This window comes from Plecotus auritus (genome assembly GCF_963455305.1).
Source record: "Plecotus auritus genome assembly, chromosome: 1".
Taxonomy (NCBI): domain Eukaryota; kingdom Metazoa; phylum Chordata; class Mammalia; order Chiroptera; family Vespertilionidae; genus Plecotus; species Plecotus auritus.
In genome coordinates this window covers 213359708-213384262 of record NC_137770.1, presented here as the reverse complement: position 1 = coordinate 213384262, position 24555 = coordinate 213359708, and the positions used below count along the sequence as shown (strand labels likewise).

The 24555-nt window shown below is 37.0% G+C and overlaps 1 protein-coding gene across 11 annotated transcripts in view; it reads left to right on the top strand.

The window, feature by feature from the left end:
• The window catches only part of EXOC1 (exocyst complex component 1), a 55589-nt gene extending 36954 nt beyond the window's left edge, over window positions 1–18635 (top strand). For 7 of the 11 annotated variants that reach the window (XM_080640108.1, XM_080640116.1, XM_080640113.1 and 4 more), the window contains 8 exons: window positions 4491–4654; window positions 5220–5327; window positions 6492–6568; window positions 7087–7315; window positions 10633–10816; window positions 12580–12779; window positions 16152–16346; window positions 17978–18635. In XM_080640108.1, the coding sequence (XP_080496234.1) occupies window positions 4491–4654; window positions 5220–5327; window positions 6492–6568; window positions 7087–7315; window positions 10633–10816; window positions 12580–12779; window positions 16152–16346; window positions 17978–18130 (1310 nt within the window). In that variant the 3' untranslated portion in view covers window positions 18131–18635. Of the gene's footprint in view, window positions 1–2952; window positions 2998–4490; window positions 4655–5219; window positions 5328–6491; window positions 6569–7086; window positions 7316–10632; window positions 10817–12579; window positions 12780–16151; window positions 16347–17977 lie in introns of all 11 variants that reach the window. The other 4 variants (XM_080640114.1, XM_080640109.1, XM_080640112.1 and 1 more) reach the window with 1 other exon arrangement.
• The last annotated feature ends 5920 nt before the right edge of the window (window positions 18636–24555 follow it).

Here is a 24555-nt window from a genome sequence, read left to right as displayed (position 1 = left end):
ATCATTTTATTTTGAGAGTACTCTTCTACAGTATATGAAAACTGGAGTTAAAAGGGAAATCTTTTTAAAATTAGCTCCTGAAGAGGCCATTAATCCCAGTATCAAAATTGATTATCAAGCCTAAAATTCATACTAAGATAAATGACATAATATAAATATAATTTAAATCAAGTACAATAATATATATTTTTTAAATCTTTACCCAAAGATATGTTTTTATTGATTTTAAAGAGAGAGGTAGGGGGAGAGGGTGTAAGAGAGAGAGAGAGAAATATTGATGTGAGAGACAAATATCTATCAATTGCCTCCCACATGTGCCCCAACTGGGGATTGAACCTGAAACATTGGTATGTGCCCTGACCAAGAATTGAATCTGCAACCTTTTGGTGTATGGAACGAAGCTCCAGCCACCTGAGCCACCGAGCCAGGGCCAAGTACAATAGTAGCTTAATGGTATCATTGCATTAACCTGAGACCTAAATTTTTTCATTTCTTACCCCTTGAAATTTTTTTAAATTATCTTGTTGAAAATATTTTTATATTAATATAATACACATGTAGAAGGCACTTTTGTAGTTTTAAAACTTAAAATTACATCTCTTCAATGAATCTATTAAATAATAAGGAATGGAGAACTTTCTGGAGGTTGATGGTACTATAAAGTTATATAATTTCAGTTATTTTGATATGAGTTATAACAGAAGAAAACACTAAACAAACAGAATTCAGAGGACAAAAATAGTTTGGTCCATCTTGAAGAACTAACTTGTTATTCAGCATTTAAAAATAAATTTCAAATACAAATGACTTAAGTTCCAAAGTAGAATGTAACATTTTAAATATATCTTCAGTTATTCAAATTATGTTTAAATGAATTTTAATAGTCATTATAATTAAGATAAAAACCTGAAATTTTAGAACAATTACTTTTTAATGAGCCAAAATTAGTAATAATATATAATATTTAAATGAGTTCTGAAAATGCTGGGTCATAGATGCTAATAAGAACAGAAAGGCAGATTGAACATACTTTACAAAAGTAAACTGTAATCAATATAGCCATAGAGATTCAGGAGAGTACTCTTTATGAACCAGTCTGGACTCAGATCTTTAACATCTACTTAGTTCAAATAATTCAAAATTAGGTTAAAATGCCAGTAAAGAATCTCTTCTTTGTGATAAGGTCTTTATGTAAGTCATTGCCCTTTTTTATTAATAGGTTTACTTTGACATCCTCAGAGGGGTGGAATTTTCTCCCCAAGATTGATATTTTAGTATATTCTACAACTGTGCTTAATGAATTGGCAGGCAGATAAAATTTAGTATTTCTTTTTTAAAATCACCAGTGTTTTTTTTCTACAGCTAAGATAACAAACACACAGACACACATTATTTTAATTCATTAACATATGTATTTATATAATTACTGCCTCTCTCATATTTATTTTAATATTCCCAGTTCTTTAAAATGGTATGCCGAAATCATTTTTTCATTCTGTGTTTCTCCACTAAACTAAGAAATCTTATGGATTGCAAAGGAAGTCTTAAATACAAGACTGGATTCACGATGGCTAGAAATTCAATAAGTATTTATTGATTGCCTATTATATAATAAGCACTGCTGCGTTCTGAGAAAGCGGCATAAGCAAAGATGCTACCCCATGATGTTTATAGTCTAGAGGGGATTATTTAAATATATTTAAAAGTTTACCTGAAGATTTTTGCTTGTTTTTGATAAATAATATGAACTTTTATGAGCCATAAATTATAGTTAATAGGTACTACTAGTAATTCTGTATTCTTTATTGGCTATTTAAAAATAAAGTATATGAAGTATTAAGCCTTGATTTGGAACTGATGACTTAGTACAGTGACACCTTAAGGCCACCAGGGGTATTGTTCAGGTTGGCCAGCTAGTAGCTCTAGTCTAGCATGATCCTTGCTTGCCTCTTTAATGTCAGCTTTACTGTTTCATACTCCTTTGAGCTTCAGGAAGCCAAGGCTGGAAAGATACACATGTCACTAGTGTGACAAGTTAGTAGCTTATACTTGGGCTTTTGCCTCGAAGTTTGGCAGTGACAGTTGACATATTTTTTGTTTTTTAAATATTTCTAGATTATGTTCTTTAATTTTCTGTTTCATTCTGTAATTTCTTTCTTTGCTTTTCATATCTACTTCTAATTTGAGTTTAGAATGTTTCACAAGATCTCTATAATTCATCTAATAAATATTATATATACAGAAGTTTTAGAATAAAACCAAATGATCCTTAAAAGTTTAAAAATTCCTGTATTAAACCAGTTCCTTTAGCTTTACCCTTCCATCCTCTCTTCTCCTGATAAGTAGTATTTTTATATAAACCTTTCATTCTAGGTGTTCACAAGGCCAGTTACTAAGTAGTGCAGCTTGATATTTTGAAATGGTTTTTAAATCCCAGTCATATCATTTTTTATCAGATGTAATATAAAATTATTTAGTACAATGGAGATTCCTTTCAGGAGCTTTCAGGGAATCTGAAATTGTTGGTACATTTAATGTCTAAATCTACAGCTTCATTTTAATAAATTTCCACTGTATTAAATTATTTACTTAAACCATATTTTTTCTTCAGAAACCAAAACTTGCAAATATAGTCTTTTAAATTTAAGTATACCAGCTTTATAAACTTAAAACAATCATTTAAAAGTATGGGGTGACTTTACAAATATAGATAGTTTTATCTGAATATTAGAGTAAAAATAATACATGAAAAGACAAGTATTTTCTTTCATAAAATTTTTCCAACAGTAGCTGACCAACTAAACATACGTGCACCTTTTGTTACTTGATGCTCATGGTTCTCTGCATGTGTCTTTTAAACTAAAGCTTAACTTCCTCTTGTGCATGGTTTGTGCAAATTGCAGTTTATTAACTTGTCTTTGTCTTTGATGCTTGCAACCTAATCCATCACAGCTACACTTCCTCGAAAAGAAAGTGCTGTCAAACAGGAAACAGAGAGTGAGTATGCTGAGTGTATTAGTAGGTATTCTCAATGCATGTTTGTTCAATGTTTAGAAATTAGTTATTTGTCTTGAAAAAAAGTTACACCTAAACTATTGATTGCTCTGAGTTATTGCCAGACATTGGTGAAAGAAAACATGATGGTAGTGATGTGGCTACATCAAAGGAATATCTAATAGAGTTGAAAATAAATGGTGTGTAATCAGAAATTTATAAAAAGGTTTAACCATTATATTTCTGTTTTCAGGCTGTGGTTAGAAACTATAAAAATTCTTTTACATGTGGTCAGATTTTGCATAATGAAATCAAAATTTGTCTTTAATTGTCCTTATGTATCTTCATTTGTCTCATCTGACCATCAGTAAATAATAGAGGTTCACTGAAAGATACTCAAGAGGAATTTAAAAATGTATTTATACTTAATCCTGAATGACAGTATATTTTTTATAAAAATGTAATCCTTTAATTCTTTTATGTACGTAAGATATTGTCCAGCCATATTGTTATAATTTTTCTTCATGGCAATGATGGATACCTATGTTTATACTTAAACCCAGATGTCCCATATTTATATCGTTAATGATTTATTATATTTTAGTTATATTTTAAATACAACAGGTTTTCAGGGTTTTTTTTTTCTCCTTGTTTTTAAAGAACTGCAGTTAATTCATTTAATGTAAAAGCAGAGTTTCTGGGTTCAGGAATGTATTAAGTTGAATTCTATTATATAATTGACTTTTTTGTAGGGCAAGAATGATCGAGTATTGTCAGTTCATGTGGTACAGCCTAATATGTTGATTTAACTTGGAGGAGGGTAATATTGGAATATGGCAGTTTTCTTTTTCTTTTAATATATATATTTTTATTTCAGAGAGGAAGGAGGAGGGGTGGGAGATAGAAAAATCAGTGATGAGAGAGAATCATTGATCGGCTGCCTCCTGCACGCCCCACACTGGGGATCCAGCCTGCAACCCAGGCATGTGCCCTGACCAGGAATAGAACTGTGACCTTCTGGTTCATAGGTCAGCGCTCAACCACTGAGCCACACTGGCTGGGCGGGAATGGCAGTTTTCTTCAGAAATATAACAGTCATATTAAGCTAGTACACTGGGGGGGGGGGGCAGTGACCATCATATTCATGTCTTTTGAATGGAAAAGAAATAAATCCTCATCTACTTTAGTCTAGAGATATCATCAGACAACTTTATGTTTATGATGAGACTGAGAAGGACATAGATTTAGGGATCTTTACAGTCTTTCACTCCTATTCTACAGATCTGTGTAGTTTCACTACTCTTTACAATATGCTCAGGAATAGGTCACAAATGTTAATGAAAGAGAAGGACACTCCACAACCTGTCCCATGTGGTAGTCTTGTATCCTAACTAATATGAGCCCTCGAAAACCAAAACAGGGGCAGATAGCCCTGATTTATGCTATGGATCTTTATTCATGAAGGTCACAACTTTCAAAGTTTTATTATTTCTTAGGTCTTCATGGAAGTTCTGGGAAATTAACTGGATCTACTTCTAGTCTAAATAAACTCAGTGGTCAGAGTTCAGGGAATCGCAGATCTCAGTCCTCTTCCTTGTTGGATATGGGAAACATGTCTACTTCTGATCTCGATGTTGCGGACAGAACCAAATTTGATAAGGTAAAATAAAAATAGCAGGTACTTCTTAACCACTAATATTAGTTTTCTAACAGCAGTCTGTTATTGCTTTAAATGTGTTCAAAGATTTGGTTAACCATGTCTTACTTTCCTGTTCTGAATCTGAAAAAAAAAAATACTAGTCAAATGGCCACTAAATTGTGAACCATCAATTAAATTACATTATAGCTTTATTAAATTTTGTTATAAATCATAAAATGCTTGCATCTTAAATCTAAGTTCTTTAAGCAACTACAAGGTAAAGAGGAAATAGCAGCTTTTATGGAGAACTGTTCTCTGCAGTGCATTAAATAAGCTTTAAAAGTCTGTCTCTGTATTCCTCTTTCCCAATTTCAAGTGAACAATTATTGTGAATTTCATTTTAGGTATGTTTTGTCTCTGCTATGCCTTGATATACTGCACTGTCCTGTCAGTCTTGGAACAGTTTGTTTTGGGGATTCTATTGAGATTATGGATAAAGCATTTATAGTCCCTGCAGAAAAGTAAATTAAATGTGGAATGTTATTTTAGGTATTTGGTGCAGATCTTTCATTTTGGTTTTCTTCAGATCTTTGAACAGGTACTCAGTGAACTGGAGCCCCTGTGTCTAGCAGAACAGGACTTCATAAGTAAATTTTTCAAACTACAGCAACATCAAAGTATGCCTGGAACTGTGGTACGGCTTATGTTTGTTTATTGGCTAGTATATATGATCTGTAATATAATTAGCTTAATTAATATGTTGTCACAGTTTCAATATTAGAACAGAAAAAGAAGGGATTTATGATATAAGGACTTTTAAAATAATTTTTGTCATACCACAAGACTATAAAAACAGTGATAGTTTGTGCATATAATTTAATACTCCAGACTGTCTTAAGCCTAAACATTATCTAAGTTACAGAGGGAATAAAATCTCTGAATTTACTTTGCAAAAAAACCATATTTTGAAAAGCGATTTTAGCAGTCATCAAGAAAAAATAAATTTAAAAAAATGTTTGGTGTTTGAGTATATATACCATGCGGGGCGGGGGGGGGGGGGGCGGGGAAGGGAGAAAGGAAAGGTGAGGCTTCAAATCTGATTTTTTTCCTATGGCTTTGTTATTAACTAGCTATGAGACCTTCAACCAATTATTTAATCCCCAATTTCCTCATCTCTCATCTGTTCAGTGGATATTATAATGCCTATTCAGCATGCCTTTCAGGTGGCAAAATTTAAGAAGAAAATGAAATGAGATAGTCGCTAGAGTATTTTAAGGAACTTAAGAGCACAATGCAAATAAAGTGATTTTAAAATTAAGGTCATCTTAAAGAACCAACATATTAAAAGCAGTCATAAAATGAATGAGAAATTATTTCAAATGGGTGGGATTTTGTTGTTGTAGGTGGTAGTAGTAGTAAATTTGCTTACTTCTTAACTTCTATAAAAATTTTTGATAGCTTTTTTTAAATGCCAAAAAATTGATTTATGAGATTAACTTTTAGTTCTCTGTTACAAGTTGTTTCTGGATGTTTTCTGTTTTTTGTTGAGCTGCCCACTCATTCCAACCTCCCCGCTCCATCTCCTGTACCTTCTGTCTTCCCACTTTGCCCTCATGTGCACATAAACACAACTTTCCCCCATAATTCTCAGATAAAAATGTAAGAACAAAGCCCTTCATGATCATTCTTAAGTAGCATACTGAATTATATAGTTCTGTCAGTGATGTTATCTTTAAAAATCATTATTTTTCATAATGTATTCTCTCCTAGGAATTTTAAGACTGAGCAGGCTTTTGCTATCTAAACTAGTCAAATTGTTGGTCTTTTATTATATAAAGTACCTGAATAATTTTTGCAGACTGAAGCAGATGACCTAGATGGAGGAACGTCGTCAAGGCAACATAATTCTGGCACACCATTGCCCGTTTCATCTGAGTATGTATTGGTTACTATCTATTGTTATTTTGGAAAAAAATAAACTTTAAATTTAACATAGAGGAGTGCAGCTCAATGAGGTTTCCAGATGGCTCAGTAACCTGACAGCACTCAGCACTGACAGGTGTGCCCAGTGTCTTATTAAACATCTTACTGAATTAAAACCTGTCCTGTTGTATGACTCTATGGCTCTTTGCTCTAGTACAAAAAATACAACCAATTTTGATGTTTGCTGATAGGAAGCAACATTTGAATTGCCATGTATTTCTTGGAAATCACAGAGCACATTTCAGGATCCCAGCTTTACAAATGACAGTTATTTTGAGTGATAAAACTTAACTTTAAAAAATATTTTTATATTGGAAACTGCTGAAGAATACTTAGTTCATCATATTTGGTCATTTTTAATGAAAATATAATATTTTAGTCATTTTGTATATGCCCAGTGGGTTAAAGTGAAAGATGAATATACCTGAAGCTTATAACAACTTGCTACATTTTGTATGTTTTTTGAACAGGAAAGATATGATCCGCCAAATGATGACTAAAATATTTCGCTGCATTGAGCCAGAACTGAACAACCTAATTGCATTAGGAGACAAAATTGATAGCTTTAACTCCCTTTACATGCTAGTGAAAATGAGTCATCATGTATGGACTGCACAAAATGTGGATCCTGCTTCTTTTCTGAGCACTACATTGGGAAATGTTTTGGTGACTGTCAAAAGGAACTTTGACAAATGTATTGTAAGTTCTTTTTTAATAACTTAGAATTGTAATCATTGCAAAAAATAGGTAAATGTATTTAACAGATTTCCAGCTCTCCATTTGGGGATCTACTGTTCAAAACGCCCAATGCCTTAAAGCAGGGTATTGACTGCAATATATATGAACAGAGGTAGTTGGATGATACCATGCCAGTCAGCTTCTCTTCTACACTGAATCTTGGCAAGTAGGTGGCCTGGAAACTGTAGCTGCTTAAGAGATCCACTTGGTAACTGAAATCTCAGTTAACTGATTAGTGACCCAAGGTTAATGAAACAATTGAAACTATCATTTGGATTTATTGTTTTTCTAACATAATAATCGGATCATTTTAATTGTTTAAATTATTTACTTTGTTCATTTTATATTTAACTAGGGGCTCAGTGCACAAATTCGTGCACCTTGAAAGGAACTGTGGGCCGCAAGGCTGCAGTGGGCACAGGGGCAGGTCTCGGCCCATCCTCCACGCCTCCATCTGGCCCCTCTTGCCACGACCCCTGGTCCCCTGTCTGCCAGCAGCCCCACTCCCCCTACCGCCACTCCCACGTGCTGATGGCACCAGCTCCGCTAGCACCTGCTGAAGGTGTGGAGCAATTGTGGCCAGCGCCAAGCGATTGGGGCCAGCACCAGCAGTGGTTGCGAGCAGCAGCTGCTGCCCCAATCGCCCCTCCAGAGCAGGGGGAGGTGGAGAAGCCCTCAGGGGTAATCGGGACTGGCAGCCATTGCTCACACCCACTGACTGTGCCGAGCAGCCAGGCACCAGCAGCAGGTGCAAGTGGCGGCTCCAGCACCAGCTGCGGGTGCAAGCAGGGCCGTCACCAGCAGTGGGTGCAAGTGGCAGCTGGCCAGCCCCAATCACCCTTCAGGAGCAGGGGGAGGTGGAGAAGCCCTGAGGGGTGATCGGGGCTGGCAGCAGGTGCGAGTGGCAGCTCCAGTGCTGGCAGCAGGTGCGAGCACCAGGTGGAACTGTGGCGTGCTGTAGCAAAGAATTTTTAGTAGCCACCAGAGGCTTGCCCCAATGACAGCGACCAGCATCCCGCCTTGGTCTGGCACTCCTGCTCACCTGCTCCACCATCCCACTGTGGCAGACACCCACAATGTTCCGCACATGCCCCCTCTTGGTCAGCACACATCATAGAGACTAGTTGTTCCGCCGTTCGGTCTGTTTGCATATTAGGGTTTTATATAGATAGATAGCTTTAATAAATAATCATATCCCTCTTTTAAGAATTGTTCTTATAATTATAACTTTCAGAAATCATCATTTTCCTCCTTCTAATAGGAAAGGAAAAATCATTAACAGCTTCATTTTTTTCTGTTTTGGTAAGCTTGTAGGTATGAATTGGACTGAATCAGATTCTAAAGAAAGTTTTTTTTATTAAATTACTTCGTATGTAAAAGTGGGTATGTGTCATAAATATCTCTCCTGCCTTTACAAAGCCAGAGAAGACAGCTGTCATTTAGAACATTACCTATTAATGTTCAAGTGTATTCAGGCTATAATTATATTATGTGCATTTAAATGCCACACAGAACAAAAATCTTCATAAAGCTTAATAACAACAATAGACCAACATTCACAAATTAGTGCTTACAATGTACCAGGCACTGCTCTAATACTTAGTACACATTATCTTATCTAATCCTCACAACCTCCTCTCTCCCACATAAGGTAGATGCTCCGAGAGGTTATGTTACTTTCCCCAAATCAACAGTTAAAAAGTGATGGAGTTGGTATTCATACCCCACAGTCTGGTTTCAGTACCTAGAATCTTACACTGAACTCCACTACATCCATTTTCATTCTTCACAGTTATCAATACTAATGAAGTAGAATAGTAGTAAAGATAATATGAAACAGTTGATCGTAATCACAGTATTTTCTTATACTAATGCCTATAGCCTAAATAATTACTTTTTTAATCCACATGTCATATGGTTTTCTAGTTATACCCCCAACATCTCAACACAATGGAATTTCACATAGAACTTGAAAATGGTCCAACAATATTTGGCAATGTAATTCTTACTGTGAGTAGATTTAGATCCTCTGAGAAGTACACAGAACCATAATTGAATTCCATGGATCTTTATGAACCCAGATGTCTAGATTCTGTCTATAATTCAGTGGTCGGCAAACTCATTAGTCAACAGAGCCAAATATCAACGGTACAACAATTGAAATTTCTTTTGAGAGCCAAATTTTTTAAACTTAAACTTCTTCTAATGCCACTTCTTCAAAATAGACTCTCCCAGGCCGTGGTATTTTGTGGAAGAGCCACACTCAAGGGGCCAAAGAGCCGCATGTGGCTCGCGAGCCGCAGTTTGCCGACCACGGGTCTATATGAAACATCCCTTTTGCACTTTGTCACCATCCATACATAAGCATTTTCCTGAACTAATTTAAAATACATAGCAAGTACATACATGGAAAACTAACTTTGTAATCTAAATCCATAGTAAAAATGCCTGTTCTCCCTCTCTATTTTCACACCCCAAAAATATAGAACTTGTCTATCCAAACAGAAATTTTAGGTTAATGAGTATTGGAAATGGCTATGGTCCTCGAACTTGGCCACTTGGGCACCAACTAGAAGAAACCTGGAGAGATTCTGTATGTGCTCTGGTATCGGCTGTGCCCCCGAATGGGCAATTGCCTATACCAGTGGTCGGCAAACCGGCTCACGAGCCGCAGTTTGCCGCTCTGTTAACTAATGAGTTTGCCGACTACTGGCCTATACCTATCTTTCATAAATGATAAAAATGTTTATTGGTTGTTTGTACTTTGAACAAAGAGCTTAAGGTTCATAGGCCTTGATTAAATGTTTTAAATAATCTGGATTTTTTTCCCCTTGACTTTATTTTCTTTTGTTAATCTTCAATCAGGGATATTTTTTCCATTGATTTTTAGAGAGAGTGGAAGGGGGAGAGAGGGGGACAGAGAGTGACACACATTGATTTGTTGCCTCCTGCCTGCGCCCTGACCACAGACAGGGATCTAACATGCAACCCAGGTATGTGCCCTTGACTGGGAATCCAACCTGCAACCCTTCGGTGTGTGGGTCGATGCTCTAACCACTGAACATACCCCAGGGTGACTTTATTTTCTTAAATATACTTACTTTTCAACCTATAGCAATAGTTTTCTTACTTATCCCTATGTATTAATCTTTAATTGGTAAGCATTCAAATTGTTCTAGGTACTAAATTATATCCTTCTATGATGTGTACATTTGATTATACTTCCTTGTTTTAAGTTGCTTAGCTATTTCTCTCCCTTGCTTTCTGCCTAACTTTAGAGTAATCAAATAAGGCAAATGGAAGAAGTAAAGATCTCAAAGAAGAGTAAAGTAGGGATTCTTCCATTTGTTGCTGAATTTGAAGAATTTGCTGGGCTTGCAGAATCAATCTTCAAAAATGCTGAGCGTCGTGGAGATCTAGATAAAGCATATACTAAACTTATCAGAGGAGTATTTGTTAATGGTAAGCTTTTGTTATGTTCTAAAGAATTTTTTGGTTGGTTTTTATTATTTCTGGTAACTCATAAGCTGAGTGCAAATATGTTCATTGTTTTTCATATTCTATAGTCTTTTAAATTTTCTGAAATTAAAAATTTCTGAAATTTGAAAAACAAACAGCACATAAAACTTATTCATATTCATCAGGAAGCACTTAGATTTTAGAATTCATATGGGCTTATCACTATGCAAAACTGAATTCACTTTTTAAACACAAAAAATGACCTCCCAGATTACATATGCATTTTAGCAAGTCTTCTGAAGATGATAGGCAATGATGACCTGAAGCAAATCAATTCACTACTGTAGACCTCAATTCTCATATCTGTCACATGAGGTAGATTAATGCTAAACTTCTATAATTCACTGTCTTCCTATGTCAGATCCCCCAATTAAATTACAGAGAAACAGCATGACGTGTCATTTAATTTGAAATAAATAATCTAAGTGCATGTATTCAGGAATTGACAAGAGGTAGGGTCATTTCACCAATTGCATGTAACATATTTTCATCAGAAGTAGGCCAAGGGGAAAGACAGATAAATTACATGATTCAATGTTTGTATGGTTGATATTTCTTTTACAGTTCAAAGTAGCTTTGCTTTATCTGATTTTGAAGTAGCATATGCTCATTGCACAACTGCCAAAATCAGAAGGCAGATTTTAAAAATCAGATGATATGTAATCTCTTCATGCAGAGATACCATTTAATTTTTATCCTTCATATAAACTTTTCTGTATGTCTGTTTCCCTCTTATAAATGTGTATATATTATATGTGTATGTTCTCTAATATAAAAAATTGTATATACCTAGATTATAATCCAAGTCTTCCCTTGTTAGTTAACATAGATAATCATACTCAATTCTAATGATTACATAGTATTCCATGTATCAGTATTTATCACCAGATCACCTATTAATAGGCATTTAGTTTCTTTCCAATTTGCATATATTTTTGAGTGCTTGTCCAATAATTTCCTTAGGGTAAATTACTAGAAATGGAATTGCAGGGTCAAAAGGTTTGTATATATCTCAAAGCTTTTGCCAAATTGCTATTTAGAGAGGTCATATCAGTTTAGTGCTATGAGCAGCTGGTGAAAGTTGCTGTCACATCTGTACCAATGAAGATTACTAGGTATTAGCAATTTTTTTATTCTTTGTCAAATTAACAGGCTATACACTTATTTTGCTTATGATATTTTTTACAGTGTAAGAGCTTTCAAATTTTATGTCAAACTTATCCACTTTTCCCATTATTACTTCTGAGTTTTGGGAAATTCTTAGGAAGGTCATACCATCACAAAATTATTTTTTTTAATTAGCTTTATTTCTTCTTAATTCTTATGATCATATTCACTTTTTTATTTTTACATTTTAAGTACTTGGGCAATTTAGAATTTATTTGTCTGAAAGATGTAAAATAGTAACCCAAATGTTTTCAGCTGGTTGTTCTAACACATTTTGAATAACTCATCATTTCCCAACAGATTTGAAAAGCCACCTTTATTGCATAATAATATATATGGGACTGTTTTAGAATGATGTTTTTATTAGATTTAGGTGGATGTGAAGATTCTTCAGTGCAGTATATTTTATTCAGTCCAGAAATGTGCTTACTTCTTAAACTTACAGATGAAAAACATCACGTAAATGTTTTTATAGCTAAATATGGTCAATACTCATATCAGGATATTTTTTGTTTGTTTATTTTTCTTTTTTTATTTAGTGGAGAAAGTAGCTAATGAAAGCCAGAAGACCCCCAGGGATGTAGTTATGATGGAAAACTTTCACCATATTTTTGCAACACTTTCTCGTTTGAAAATCTCATGTCTAGAAGCTGAGAAAAAAGAAGCCAAACAAAAATACACAGATCACCTGCAGTCTTATGTCATTTACTCTTTAGGACAACCTCTTGAAAAACTAAATGTAAGTATATTTTCACTTAGTATCTTTTTCCTGGTTTTGAATACATATACATATGTTTACATATGAAAAACACAACAGTCATCTTAAATTTGCTACATGTATGAATGTTAGAGGATAAGGAAAGAAGAGAGACTCAGTTACCGAAGCTGCCAGAACACTGCTAGATGCTCTGTATACATCATTTCTTTTAATTCTTATAAACAATGTCGTGGGGAAGATAGTGTTATCTGTATTTTACAAACGAAGACACTGAAAGTAAATAAACTTGCTTGAAGTTGTAGCTAACCTTTATCCCTAGTTCAGATGAAGATTTCAAAATTTTATCAAGATAAAAAAAAAGACCAAAAATTGTTTTGTACATTGCCTTTTCCTTTTCCTCCTTTTCCTGACTTGAGTCATTCCCTACATCAAGTTCAGTCATTAAAATTAAGAAATGATGGTTTTAGAAAACTTTGCAACATAGTACAGCAGGTCCTTGAATAAGGTCATTTCATTCAATGTTGTTTCTTTCTAAGGTTGATGAGATGCCAGGAACTTAAGTTTTATTTATAGTAATTAGCCTCTGGTAAAATTGGTTTCATTATGCATCATTTCACTCAGTCGTAGATACTATCTACGACATTAAGATTACTGCATAAGCTGAAATGGACCCTGCTAACTAACTTTGTCCACAATGTGATTAGTCATCTTTTATAAGTTTTTAACTTCAAATTAGAGGCAAAATAAAAAATATGTATTTGTTGTCAACAATTCAAAGAAATATTTAAGCGACCTTTAACCAAATGCAGAATCAATACCTTATAAAATTTAAGGACTTTTAGGGGAAAAGGTCTATCTCAGACCTAAAGCTATGTGATACTTAACTATAATATTAGAAGCATTCCCTTTGAAATCAAATTAAAGCAGAAATATTGCTAGAGCCTTTATTAATTTAACATTGTTATGGAAGCTCTATCCAATGCAATAATACCTAAAACATAAATAAAAGATAGAGTCAAGATTATAATTACCTGTATATAATATGCTAAAATGATTGGTCTCTGGTAAAGTGGTAGGATTCAAAATAAATATATTAGAAAACAATTTATTTCCTTATGTCATAATGACCAGTTAAAAGTTTATGTAGAAATAAATTTTCAAAAACCTCAGAAATAGACTTATCAAAAAATTATTATCAAAAATTAACTTAAGAATAAACAATAATTGCTAAGAAAATTTTAGAGGAAAGTATTGAGAGGAGATTTGGTTTGTCAGTATTAAATCATAGTGTAGAATGCTCAAATAAAGGCACGCCAATCAATAAAACGACATATTAAAAAACACAAATAGCCCTGGCCAGGTGGCTCAGTGGGTTGGACTGTTGTCCCCATACACAAAATGATTTCAGCTTCAGTCCCATCAGGGCATATACAGGAGGCAACCAATCGGTATTTCCCTATTACATCTATCATGTTTCTCTCGCTTTCTCTCTCTCTCTCTCTCTCTCTTTCAAAAATCAATAAACATATCCTCGGGTGTGGATTAAAAAAACAAAAAATGTACATATATACTTAAAAGACAGCCTACAAAGAATATGTGTAACAATACAACAATGAGTATATTTAATATACAAGATCTTTTTAAAATAAATAAGCACTGAGACTCCCATATATAAATGAGCAACAATTCCAAATAGAGTACTAAACATGTGAAAGCAAGTTAACTTCATTGATAGCCAAATAATTGTAATAAAGCAACAAATAAACTTTTCACTCATCAAAATGACAACTATTTTTTTAAGTTGTGATAATGCTCATAGTAATACAGTAAGACTGCTATATGGTGAGTCTCAGATACTGTTGACAGAAATTTGTATATATGAAGAATCTTCAGAATATTTTCACAAGTATACTCCTCAACTGAGGAATTATAGTCCTAGAAATTTATGCCGGAAAGTAATCAGTAATGTGAGTAAATACCGATGTACAAAATATATTTATGACAACTGTATTTATAATAGATTGTTTTAAATCTGAGTAGATTTTGCCAACACTGAAAAAAGTGAAACATATTAAATATCCAGTACTGGACATGAAAATTTAGACTTCAGGGGGAGGAATCATAAAATATTAAGTGGAAAATGCAACATACAAAAATTATAATCTTACTAGAGGCCCAGTGCATGGGTTTCTTGACCTGGCCTGCACCCTCTCGCAATCCGAGACCCCTCGGGGGATGTCAGACTGCTGGTTTCGGTCCGATCCCCGCAGGCCAGGCATATCTAGTATGCATATAAGATCTTTGGTTAATCTCTTCCTGCCCTCTTGAGATTCATTAGTCTGTTCCACGTTTCCATGCCTGTGCATTGAGCATCTGCCCCCTGGTGGTCAGTGCACATCATAGCTACCGGTCAAATGGTCGTTCAGTTGCTTAGGCTTTTATATATGTGGACTAGAGGCCCAGTGCACCAGTGGGGTCCCTCAGCCTGGCCTGCACCCTCTCGCAATCCGGGACCCCTCGAGGGATGTCGGACTGCCGATTTTGGCCCGATCCCCACAGCATCAGGCTGAAACCAGCAGTCCAACATCCCCCGAGGGATGAAGTAGTGCACAAAGCAGCAGGTGGCCGAGGAGGAGCCTGAGCCCAGGCCAGGTGCCGCACCACTCAATCCGGACCCACTGCACCTGCCACCTCTGCCACTCAGTAGCGCTGCCTTGGAGGTGGGAGAGGCTTGGGCCGCCGCAGCTGCGCTCACCAGCCGTGAGGATGGCATCAGGTGCCCGTCAGTCAGCTGAGCAGCATTCCCCGCTGTGGGAGCGCACTGACCACCAGGGGGCAGCTCCTACGTTGAGCTTCTGCCCCCTGGTGGTCAGTGCACGTCATAGCTACCGGTCGGCCAGTCATTCAGTCATTTGGTCACTTAAGCTTTTATATATATAGATTTATTTACCCCACACATAAGAAGTCTAGATGGAAATCTAAAATGTTTTTTTTTTAATATATTTTATTGATATTTCACAGAGAGGAAGGGAGAGGGATAGAGAGCTAGAAACATCAATGAGAGAGAAACATCGGTCAGCTGCCTCCTGCACACCTCCCACTGAGGATGTGCCCGCAACCAAGGTACATGCCCTTGACCGGAATCAACCCGGGACCCTTCAGTCCGCAGGCCGACGCTCTATCCACTGAGCCAAACCGGTTTCAGCAAGAAATCTAAAATGTTAACAGTGGTTATCTCTGAATGGTAGCGTAATAGGTGATATTTTATTATTTATATTTTACACATTGCCTGGTTTTTACATAGTGAATAGATACTATTTTATAATCAGGATTTTTTTACATTTAAGTGAAAATAAAAGCTTTTAGCCATTATTTCTTTTCATTTCCTTAAAGCATTTCTTTGAAGGCGTTGAAGCTCGTGTAGCACAGGGTATAAGAGAGGAAGAAGTAAGCTATCAACTTGCGTTTAACAAACAAGAACTTCGTAAAGTTATTAAAGAGTATCCTGGAAAGGAAGTGAAAAAAGGTCTAGATAACCTCTACAAGAAGGTTGATAAACATTTATGTGAAGAGGAGAATTTACTTCAGGTATGCTTAGTTCTTTTAACCACCCTAGATTGCACATGCTTACATATATTGCTGTTCTCCAAAATATTCATTTAGAAATGCTACAGATTTTTTAATGTTAGTGCAGGAGGAAAGTTCCATAAAGTATAGACCAAATTAATGAATTCTGAGGAAGGAGGGAATTATATTTATATAAGTTTAATGGCTTTCCCTATATATTTTATATTTATGTTTTATTGTTTGAGGCATTAAGTTGTTTCTCTTTTGTTTGGGGTTTGGGGGGATTTTTCATATTTGAAAGGAGTAAGTAAATAGAATGTAGTATAGTGCAGTGGAATGATTCTGAGCTTGGGGTTGGAGATAGAAATGGGTTCATAATCTGGGTCCAGATTAAACTAACTTGACTTTGGGCAAGTTAGTTATCCTCTCTGGGCCTCAATTTTCTTATTTGATAAGTGGAAATAATACCTCCCTTATATGGTAGATGTTACTATTATTATCATGCCATTTTATAGATGAGAAAATCAAAGCTTATAAAGGTGGCATAATATGACCAAGATCCTATAGCATATGGATGGGAGAGCCAGATTGAAACTCCAAATCAAGCCATTATTTTTTATAAACCATACTGAAAGCCCAGAGATAAGACTAATTCTGATTTCAACATCATCAAAGGCTTTGTGTAGGGTATTACATTTGTGTTAGCCTCTGAAAGTAAGATAGTAATTTAACAGATAAAGTGGGAGGAGTGGTACTTCAGGTGACAGAAATGCTGGGAGCTAAAAGATGAAAAGCAAAAAGCATAATACTGTTTAGTCAATAGTCTTAAATTGGCAGGAATTTGGGATTTACAAGATTAAGGGTTTATGAGGAAAATTCCTGGAAGTATTCCCTCAACTGTGAGATAGGGATGATGATCATAAACCTTCCTCCACCAGGTTGTCATGAGACTTAAATAGGCTAATATATACATAAAGTACTTTGTACTGTACTGATACAGAGTAAGCATCAATAAATGTAACCTAGTATTAACTAATATGTCAATGTGTGTATCAGATTCTATCTCAATAATTGTCTATAGATTATATATTCTTTGGATTGAAGATAATCCTTCTGTCTCATCTTGGTGTGTCCACTATGGCATCAAGCAGTGTTTTATATAATCAATTTTTGATAAAGGAATTTTAAAGTTTCCCTTGAAATGAAATTGAAGCATTAACTATTTCATTTCATTTAGTCACTAGTCTTAGTTCCATACATAATTGTGCATCTCCACATCTGTGTTGGATATTTAGATATAATAATAGCTAAAATGTAATGTGTGCTTACTGTGTCACTGTTGTAAGCACTTTACTACATTCATTCAGTATTTAATCCTCATAAGAAAGTTAGGAGAAAGGTATTATTATTATTATTATTATTATTATTATTATTATCATCATCATCATCATCCCGGTTTACAGATGAAGAACTTAGGGCACAGAGTGATGGTGTAACATACATATCTTGTAAGTAGAAGAAGCTAGGATGCATGTTTTTTCACTATGACACTCTGCTTAATTTTTAGACTATGTCTTGACATTATTTCTGCATGCTTGATTGTGTATTCTTTCCACTCAAGAGTATGACTTTTATTTTCGTTTTTATAATAGGTGGTGTGGCACTCCATGCAGGATGAATTTATACGCCAGTACAAGCACTTTGAAGGTTTGATAGCTCGCTGTTATCCTGGATCTGGTGTTACAATGGAATTCACTATTCAGGATATTCTAGATTATTGCTCCAGCATTGCACAGTCTCACTAAACTTTATGAAAGAAGAAAAGATAAATGAAGAAAGCACTCTGAATATACTAGACACTATCAAAAATATCAGCAACTGTTTTGAGAACCCAGCCTTGAAGCTTTATGTATTTAAATGTCAAATAAATGGATAACACCCTACTACACATATTCAAGAGCAAAAAGTACCAACTTATATAACAGTCTTATTTAATCAATAGGATGTGTACTAACTTAAAGCATTTATCTTTTAAAATGACTTTAGCCTTTTTTCTATGACAACAATTTTCCTTTATTGCCTAGCTTCTTGTATTTGTGAGTGGTTATCCTATGAGTAATGCATGGGAATTTTTCAGCTTCCACTAATTCACTATTGCTTATAAATCATGTAACTACTAAACATTGTACAGAACTTTTCCCCTCTTTCTAATATGTATATGATAAGGGATGTTGTAATGATCAATCATAAACTCAGATTTTGAAAATTATGTGACCATGTGGCAATGACTCTGAAATAAAAAAATTTTCAAAAAAAATGAAGTTTGCTATTATTAGATCTGTTACATGCTTAAGAGATCATTACTCAAAAAAGTTCTTACATATCCATCTATATATACAAAAAGCTAAGTGACTGACTGTATGTCCATCCAACCATCCAACTGACCGACTGGCCAGTACATATGCTGCACACTGGCAATTTAAAAAAAGTTGTCTCGCGCATGCACGATACATGTAAAGCTCTCACTGGTGCCAATCGCATGTGTCTTTTGATCCATCATTCTTGATCATGAGTTTCTTAGTCCTAAAAATGAGCACTTTCATAAATTAAATGAAGAAATTTTGGATATACTTGATGGAGATTTTCACACCTAAATGAGTGATGATTCCATCAATTCAACAGATGATGCCAAAAAGGAAAATTTTCCCATCAAAATTCTTAATAGTATTACTCCTTCAGGAATGTCATGTCATAAATTAAAATTGAAAGTAGGTGCAATCATCATGCTACTGAGAACCAATCTTAATAGTAAATGGGGTCTTTGTAATGGTACTAGATTTATTATCAAAAGATTGTGACCTAACATAATCGAAGCTGAAGTATTCACAGGATCTGCGGAAGGAGAGGTGGTCCTGATTCCAAGAAGTGATTTGTCCCCGTCTGACACTGGCCTCCCATTTAAATTAATTTGAAGACAGTTTCCTGTGATGCCAGCATTTGCGATGACTATTAATAAATCACAAGGACAAACTCTAGACAGAGTAGGAATATTCCTACCTGAACCCGTTTTCAGAATAGTCAGTTATATGTTGCTTTCTCTTGAATTCAAGAGCGTGTGACATTAAAGTTAAAGTTGTAAATAATTCATCACAAGGGAAATTAGTCAAGCACTCAAAGTGTTTTTACTCCTAATGTGGTATATAGGGAGATATTAGAATAAGTTTAATCAATTTGTCAGTCTGTTTTTATCAATGTTTTTATATCATGTTTTTTGTTTTTGTATCATGTTTTTTATTTTATATCATGTCTTTGTTATTATATATTCATATAAATTTTACTAATTTTCTTTAATCTCTGACACTCCCTGAGAAAGGGTGAATAACAATATTAAAATATTTCTTCTGATTAATTTCCTTTCAATGTACACAAATCCGTGCACCAGGCCACTAGTTTACTATAAAACACTTAAAAGTATAATAAGAAAAATAAAATCATTTATAATAGCATAAAAATACTTAGTATTTAGGACTAAATCTGACAAAACATGCTGTGGACTAAATTGTGTCCCTAAGATTCATATATGGAATTCCCCCCATGTGACTGTATTAGAGCCTTTAAGGAGGTGATTAAGGTTAAATGGGTCATAAGAGTAGAGCCCTGATCCAATAGAAGAGATGCCCTTAAGACACCAGAATCTCTGACATTTGAGGAGATAGCAAGGAAGCAACCACCTGCAAGCCAGGAAGAGAGTTCCTACCAGAGCCCAGGATGCTGGCACTGTAGTCTCAGACTTCCAACCTCCAAAATGGGGAAAATAAATTTCTGGTTTTTAAGCCACCCAGTCGTGGTATTTTGTTATGGAAGCCTGAGCTGACTAAAAAAGATGTATAAGATCTTTATGGAGAAAATTATAAAACTATTGAAAGATATTAAAGAAGGCCAAAATAAGTGAAAGAATATTTCATGTTTCTAAATAACACATAACAGAGTAGATATAACAGTTATTTCCAAATTTAAAGAGTCAGTGTAGATTTCCAGTTTTTAATCCAGCACATAAGCTTGGAGTCACCTCTCTATCCTAACAAGTAAAAAGCTAAACTGAAAAAATCAACTCTTCTTATATCTGTAAGAGAAGTGAGGTCACAAGGCAAAGCGTTGCCACAACTGGAGAGACTGACAGGAGAATACAGAGAAAACTTATGGAGCAGAAACACACAAGCTGAAACATCCACAGGAACCAGTGTTGAGGTAGGTAAAACTGACTAATTGCTGGAGGCTGTGTGTGGATAAGTGTGAAAAATAAAAACCCAGGGGTACCCAGTCATTGGGAGCCCCCCCCCCCACCACCACCACCCCTTTCTTTAGTTTTACCTTCTGTAGTTCTACCAGGTCTCACAGTGAATATCAAAATAAAAAAAACAACTGTGCTTCTGGCAGGGGGAGGGGAGAGAAAACATTATGAAATATGCCAGAGCATTCTAGTTTTAACAAATCCTGCCCTCAGAAGAAACTATTCCAGAGCCTAACTAGGAGAAAGGAAATACCCAACTCCAGCTGGCTGAGGACTTATACATGGAGGATGGGAAATACCCAACTTCAACCCACTCTAGTTATCCCTAAAAGAGGAAAAGGAACTGAAAAGCACAGGTGACATTCACAGTCCAGAGGTACAGGCTCACTAAAAGGCAGACCTATTTACGGGACTGTAGAACACTGCCCTTCTCTCCACAATTTACATTGTATTACTGTATTACTAAAAGCCTATTTATAGCGGTTCATTTTACCCAGCATCATGTCCGACTACCAAGAAAGAATTCCAAGACATATTTAAAGGCAAAACAACACAGTTTGAAGAGCAAGCATGGCTATGATTTAGTAACGAAAAGGTAGTGGCTGACTTTCATCAGCTATAGTTTTCTAGACCTTAAAGATCTATGCTATTGTTTGCTAGAAGGGATAGGCAAACAGGAACATAGAACAAACTATTAAAAATAAGAATTTAGAGAATAACTGTAGATGAAAAAGTACCGGGAAAGTAGAAATGGCTATGTCAATAAAGTTTAACATGCAATATCAGAGTGGTGTCAGAGAAGGTTACTAATTCTCCTGTCTGCTTTGGGATCCTCTACATCTATGCTTCTCAAACCCTAGTGTGCATATGAAATAAACAGGGATTTTTTTTTTTTTGAAATGCATATTCTGATTCAGCAGGTTTTGGTGTGGTCCAAGATACTACATTTCTAACAAGATCCCAACTAATAGCAATGCTGCCATCTATATGTCTATAGCCCATAGTTTGAAATGCAAAGCTTTATAATGTAGAGTTATGTCACTCATACCCCCAAACAAATCAGGATTGTTTGTTTTTTACTTAGGGCATTGTTACATTAATGCTTGTGGTTTAAAAAGTTGTCAGGTTGTTAAATTTGGTGGCACTGTGATATAATGCTCACTTACCTAAACTCCTGAGTGAGTATAGTACTAAGTGCATTTAGGAGTGATTCATATTTTCAAGAGGATGGGGAAGCTTTCAAAAGGTAGTGGGGAAGGTGAGAATTGGGAGAGAAATATATTAAAAAGGTGGGGAAAGCAGGTGCTAAGAAGCAATGGAGAATATAGCAAGACGAAGTAACATCAATCTGGAGCTATACAAGCAAATTGCTTGCCCAACAATCTTGAGAAAGCAGCTTCCCTGAGATCAGCATCTCAAGCCATTTCAATCACCTATGCAAGATGATGGTCTTTCTAGAAGTTAAATATTTTGCCTTGTTGGCTAGAGGAGAGGGTACTAAAAGTAGAAATTAGGAAATTGAAAGGATGTGCTCTAATATGAATTTTATACTTGTCTCCATTTAATTTTAAACAGCCTTTCCTGATCTTTAATTTACAGTACATTTCCCTGTAATCCTATATAATAAAAGCCTAATATGCAAATAGACCAAACAGTGGAACAACCGGTCGCTGTGAAGTGCACTGACCACCAGGGGGCAGGCGCTCAATGCAGGAGCTGCCCCCTAGTGGTCAATGCACTCCCACAGGGGGAGCGCCGCTCAGCCAGAAGCCAGGCTCACGGCTGGTGAGTGCAGTGGCGGTGACAGAAGCCTCTCCTGCCTCCGCTGCAGGCAGGCAGTAAGAAGCAAGGGGTCCTGGACTGTGAGAGCCCTGGACTGGGAGAGGGATGTCTGACTGCTGCAGGAGGACATCCCCGAGAGGTCCGGGACTGCGAGAGGGCGCAGGCCGGGCTGAGGGACGCCCCCACCCAGTGCACAAATCTCCTGCACCAGGCCTCAAGTTCTCTCATAAGAGCCTGTTCTTTTTTTTCATGGCACTTACCATGATTCTCGCCTCTCCTGCTTCTGATTAGGATCAAGACCATTCTGTTTACCAGGATCTAGCCAGCACAGGTAAGTACTTAATAAATATTGAACTTAAAAAGTAAAAAAGTGAACAGATATAACCTGAGTTGCTAATTAATGGGAGAAGGAAACTGTCACTCATATTTCATTACAATTCCCTTTCATGTCTAGAGCATGACCATACTCTTGAACATAACTTCCACTAGGGCAGAGGTCACTGCCTGCTTTGCTCACTGCCTAAGCCCAGTACCTTGCTTTTAAAATGTTAAAAGACTAATACTCCAGGTGCTGAATGGAGGGATTGTTATAAGAAAATTACCCATAAGCTAAAGAAAAATTGTGCTCCACTCCCAGTTTTAACACTATACACATACTAGAGGCCCGGTGCACGAAATTCGTGCACAGGGGTGTGTGTCCCTCAGCCCAGCCTGCACCCTCTCCAATCTGGGACCCCTCGAGGGATGTCCGACTGCCTGTTTAGGCCCAATCATGATAGGATTGGGCCTAAATGGGCAGTCGGACATCCCTCTCACAATCCAGGACTGCAGGCTCCCTACTGCTCGCCTGCCTGCCTTCCTGATTGCCCCTAACCGCTTCTGCCTGCCAGCCTGATCACCCCCTAACCACTCCCCTGCCAGCCTGATTGATGCCTAACTGCTCCCCTGCCAGCCTGGTCACCCCTAACTGCCCTCCCCTGCCAGCCCGATTGCTCCTAAGTGCCCTCCCCTGCCAGCCTGGTTACCCCCAACTGCCCTCCCCTGCAGGCCTAGTCACCCCTAACTGCCCTCCTCTGCAGGCCTGGTCACCCCTAACTGCCCTCCCCTGCAGGCCTGGTTCCCCCCAACTGCCCTCCCCTACAATCCTGGTCCTCCCCATCTGCTCTCCCCTGCAGGTCTGGATCCCCCCCAACTGCCCTTCCCTGCAGTCCCAGTCGCCCCCAACTTCCCTCCTCTGCCAGCCTGGCCCCTCCCAACTGCCCTCCCCTGCTGGCCTGATCGCCCACAACTGCCCTCCCTTGCAGGCTGGTCCCTCCCAACTGCCCTCCCCTGCTGGCCATCTTGTGGTGGCCATCTTGTGTCCACATGGGGGCAGCCATCTTGTGTGTTGGAGTGATGGTCAATTTGCATATTACTCTTTTATTAGATAGGATAGAGGCCTGGTGCACGGGTGGGGGCCGGCTGGTTTGCCCTGAAGGGTGTCCCAGATCAGGGTGGGGGTTCCCTTGGGGCATGGGGCAGCCTGGGCGAGGGGCCTGTGGTGGTTTGCAGGCCAGCCATGCCCCCAGCAACCCAAGCGGAGGCCCTGGTATCTGGGATTTATTTATTTATCATCTATAATTGAAACTTTGTAGCCTTGAGTGGAGGCCTGGGCCAGCTTGGCTTCCTCCATCGCCGGGGGCAACCCAAGCCTCCTGCTCTCTCCAGCTCCGTGGCTGCCACCATTTTTGTTGGGATTTACTTATCTTCTATAATGGAAACTTTGTAGCCTTGAGCAGAGACCAGGGTCGACCAGGGTGGGCAGGAAGCTTGGCTTCCTTCATCACTGGGGGCAACTCAAGCCTCCTGCTTGCTCCAGCTCCATGGCCGGCCGCCATCTTGGTTGGGTTAATTTGCATACTCACTCCTGCTTGGCTGGTGGGCGTGGCTTGTGGGAGTAGTGGAGGTACGGTCAATTTGCATGTTTCTCTTTTATTAGTGTAGATAGCATGTCTTGCACATTTAAGTAGTATAAATTCATTTTTTTAAGTATTTATTTTTTTTATTGTTTAAAGTATTACATATAGTAATACATATATCTCCTTTTTTTTCCTCCATTTACCTTCCCCCAGCCTCCTCTACCCCCTGTCACATGCCCTCATCCCACCCACCCCCAGT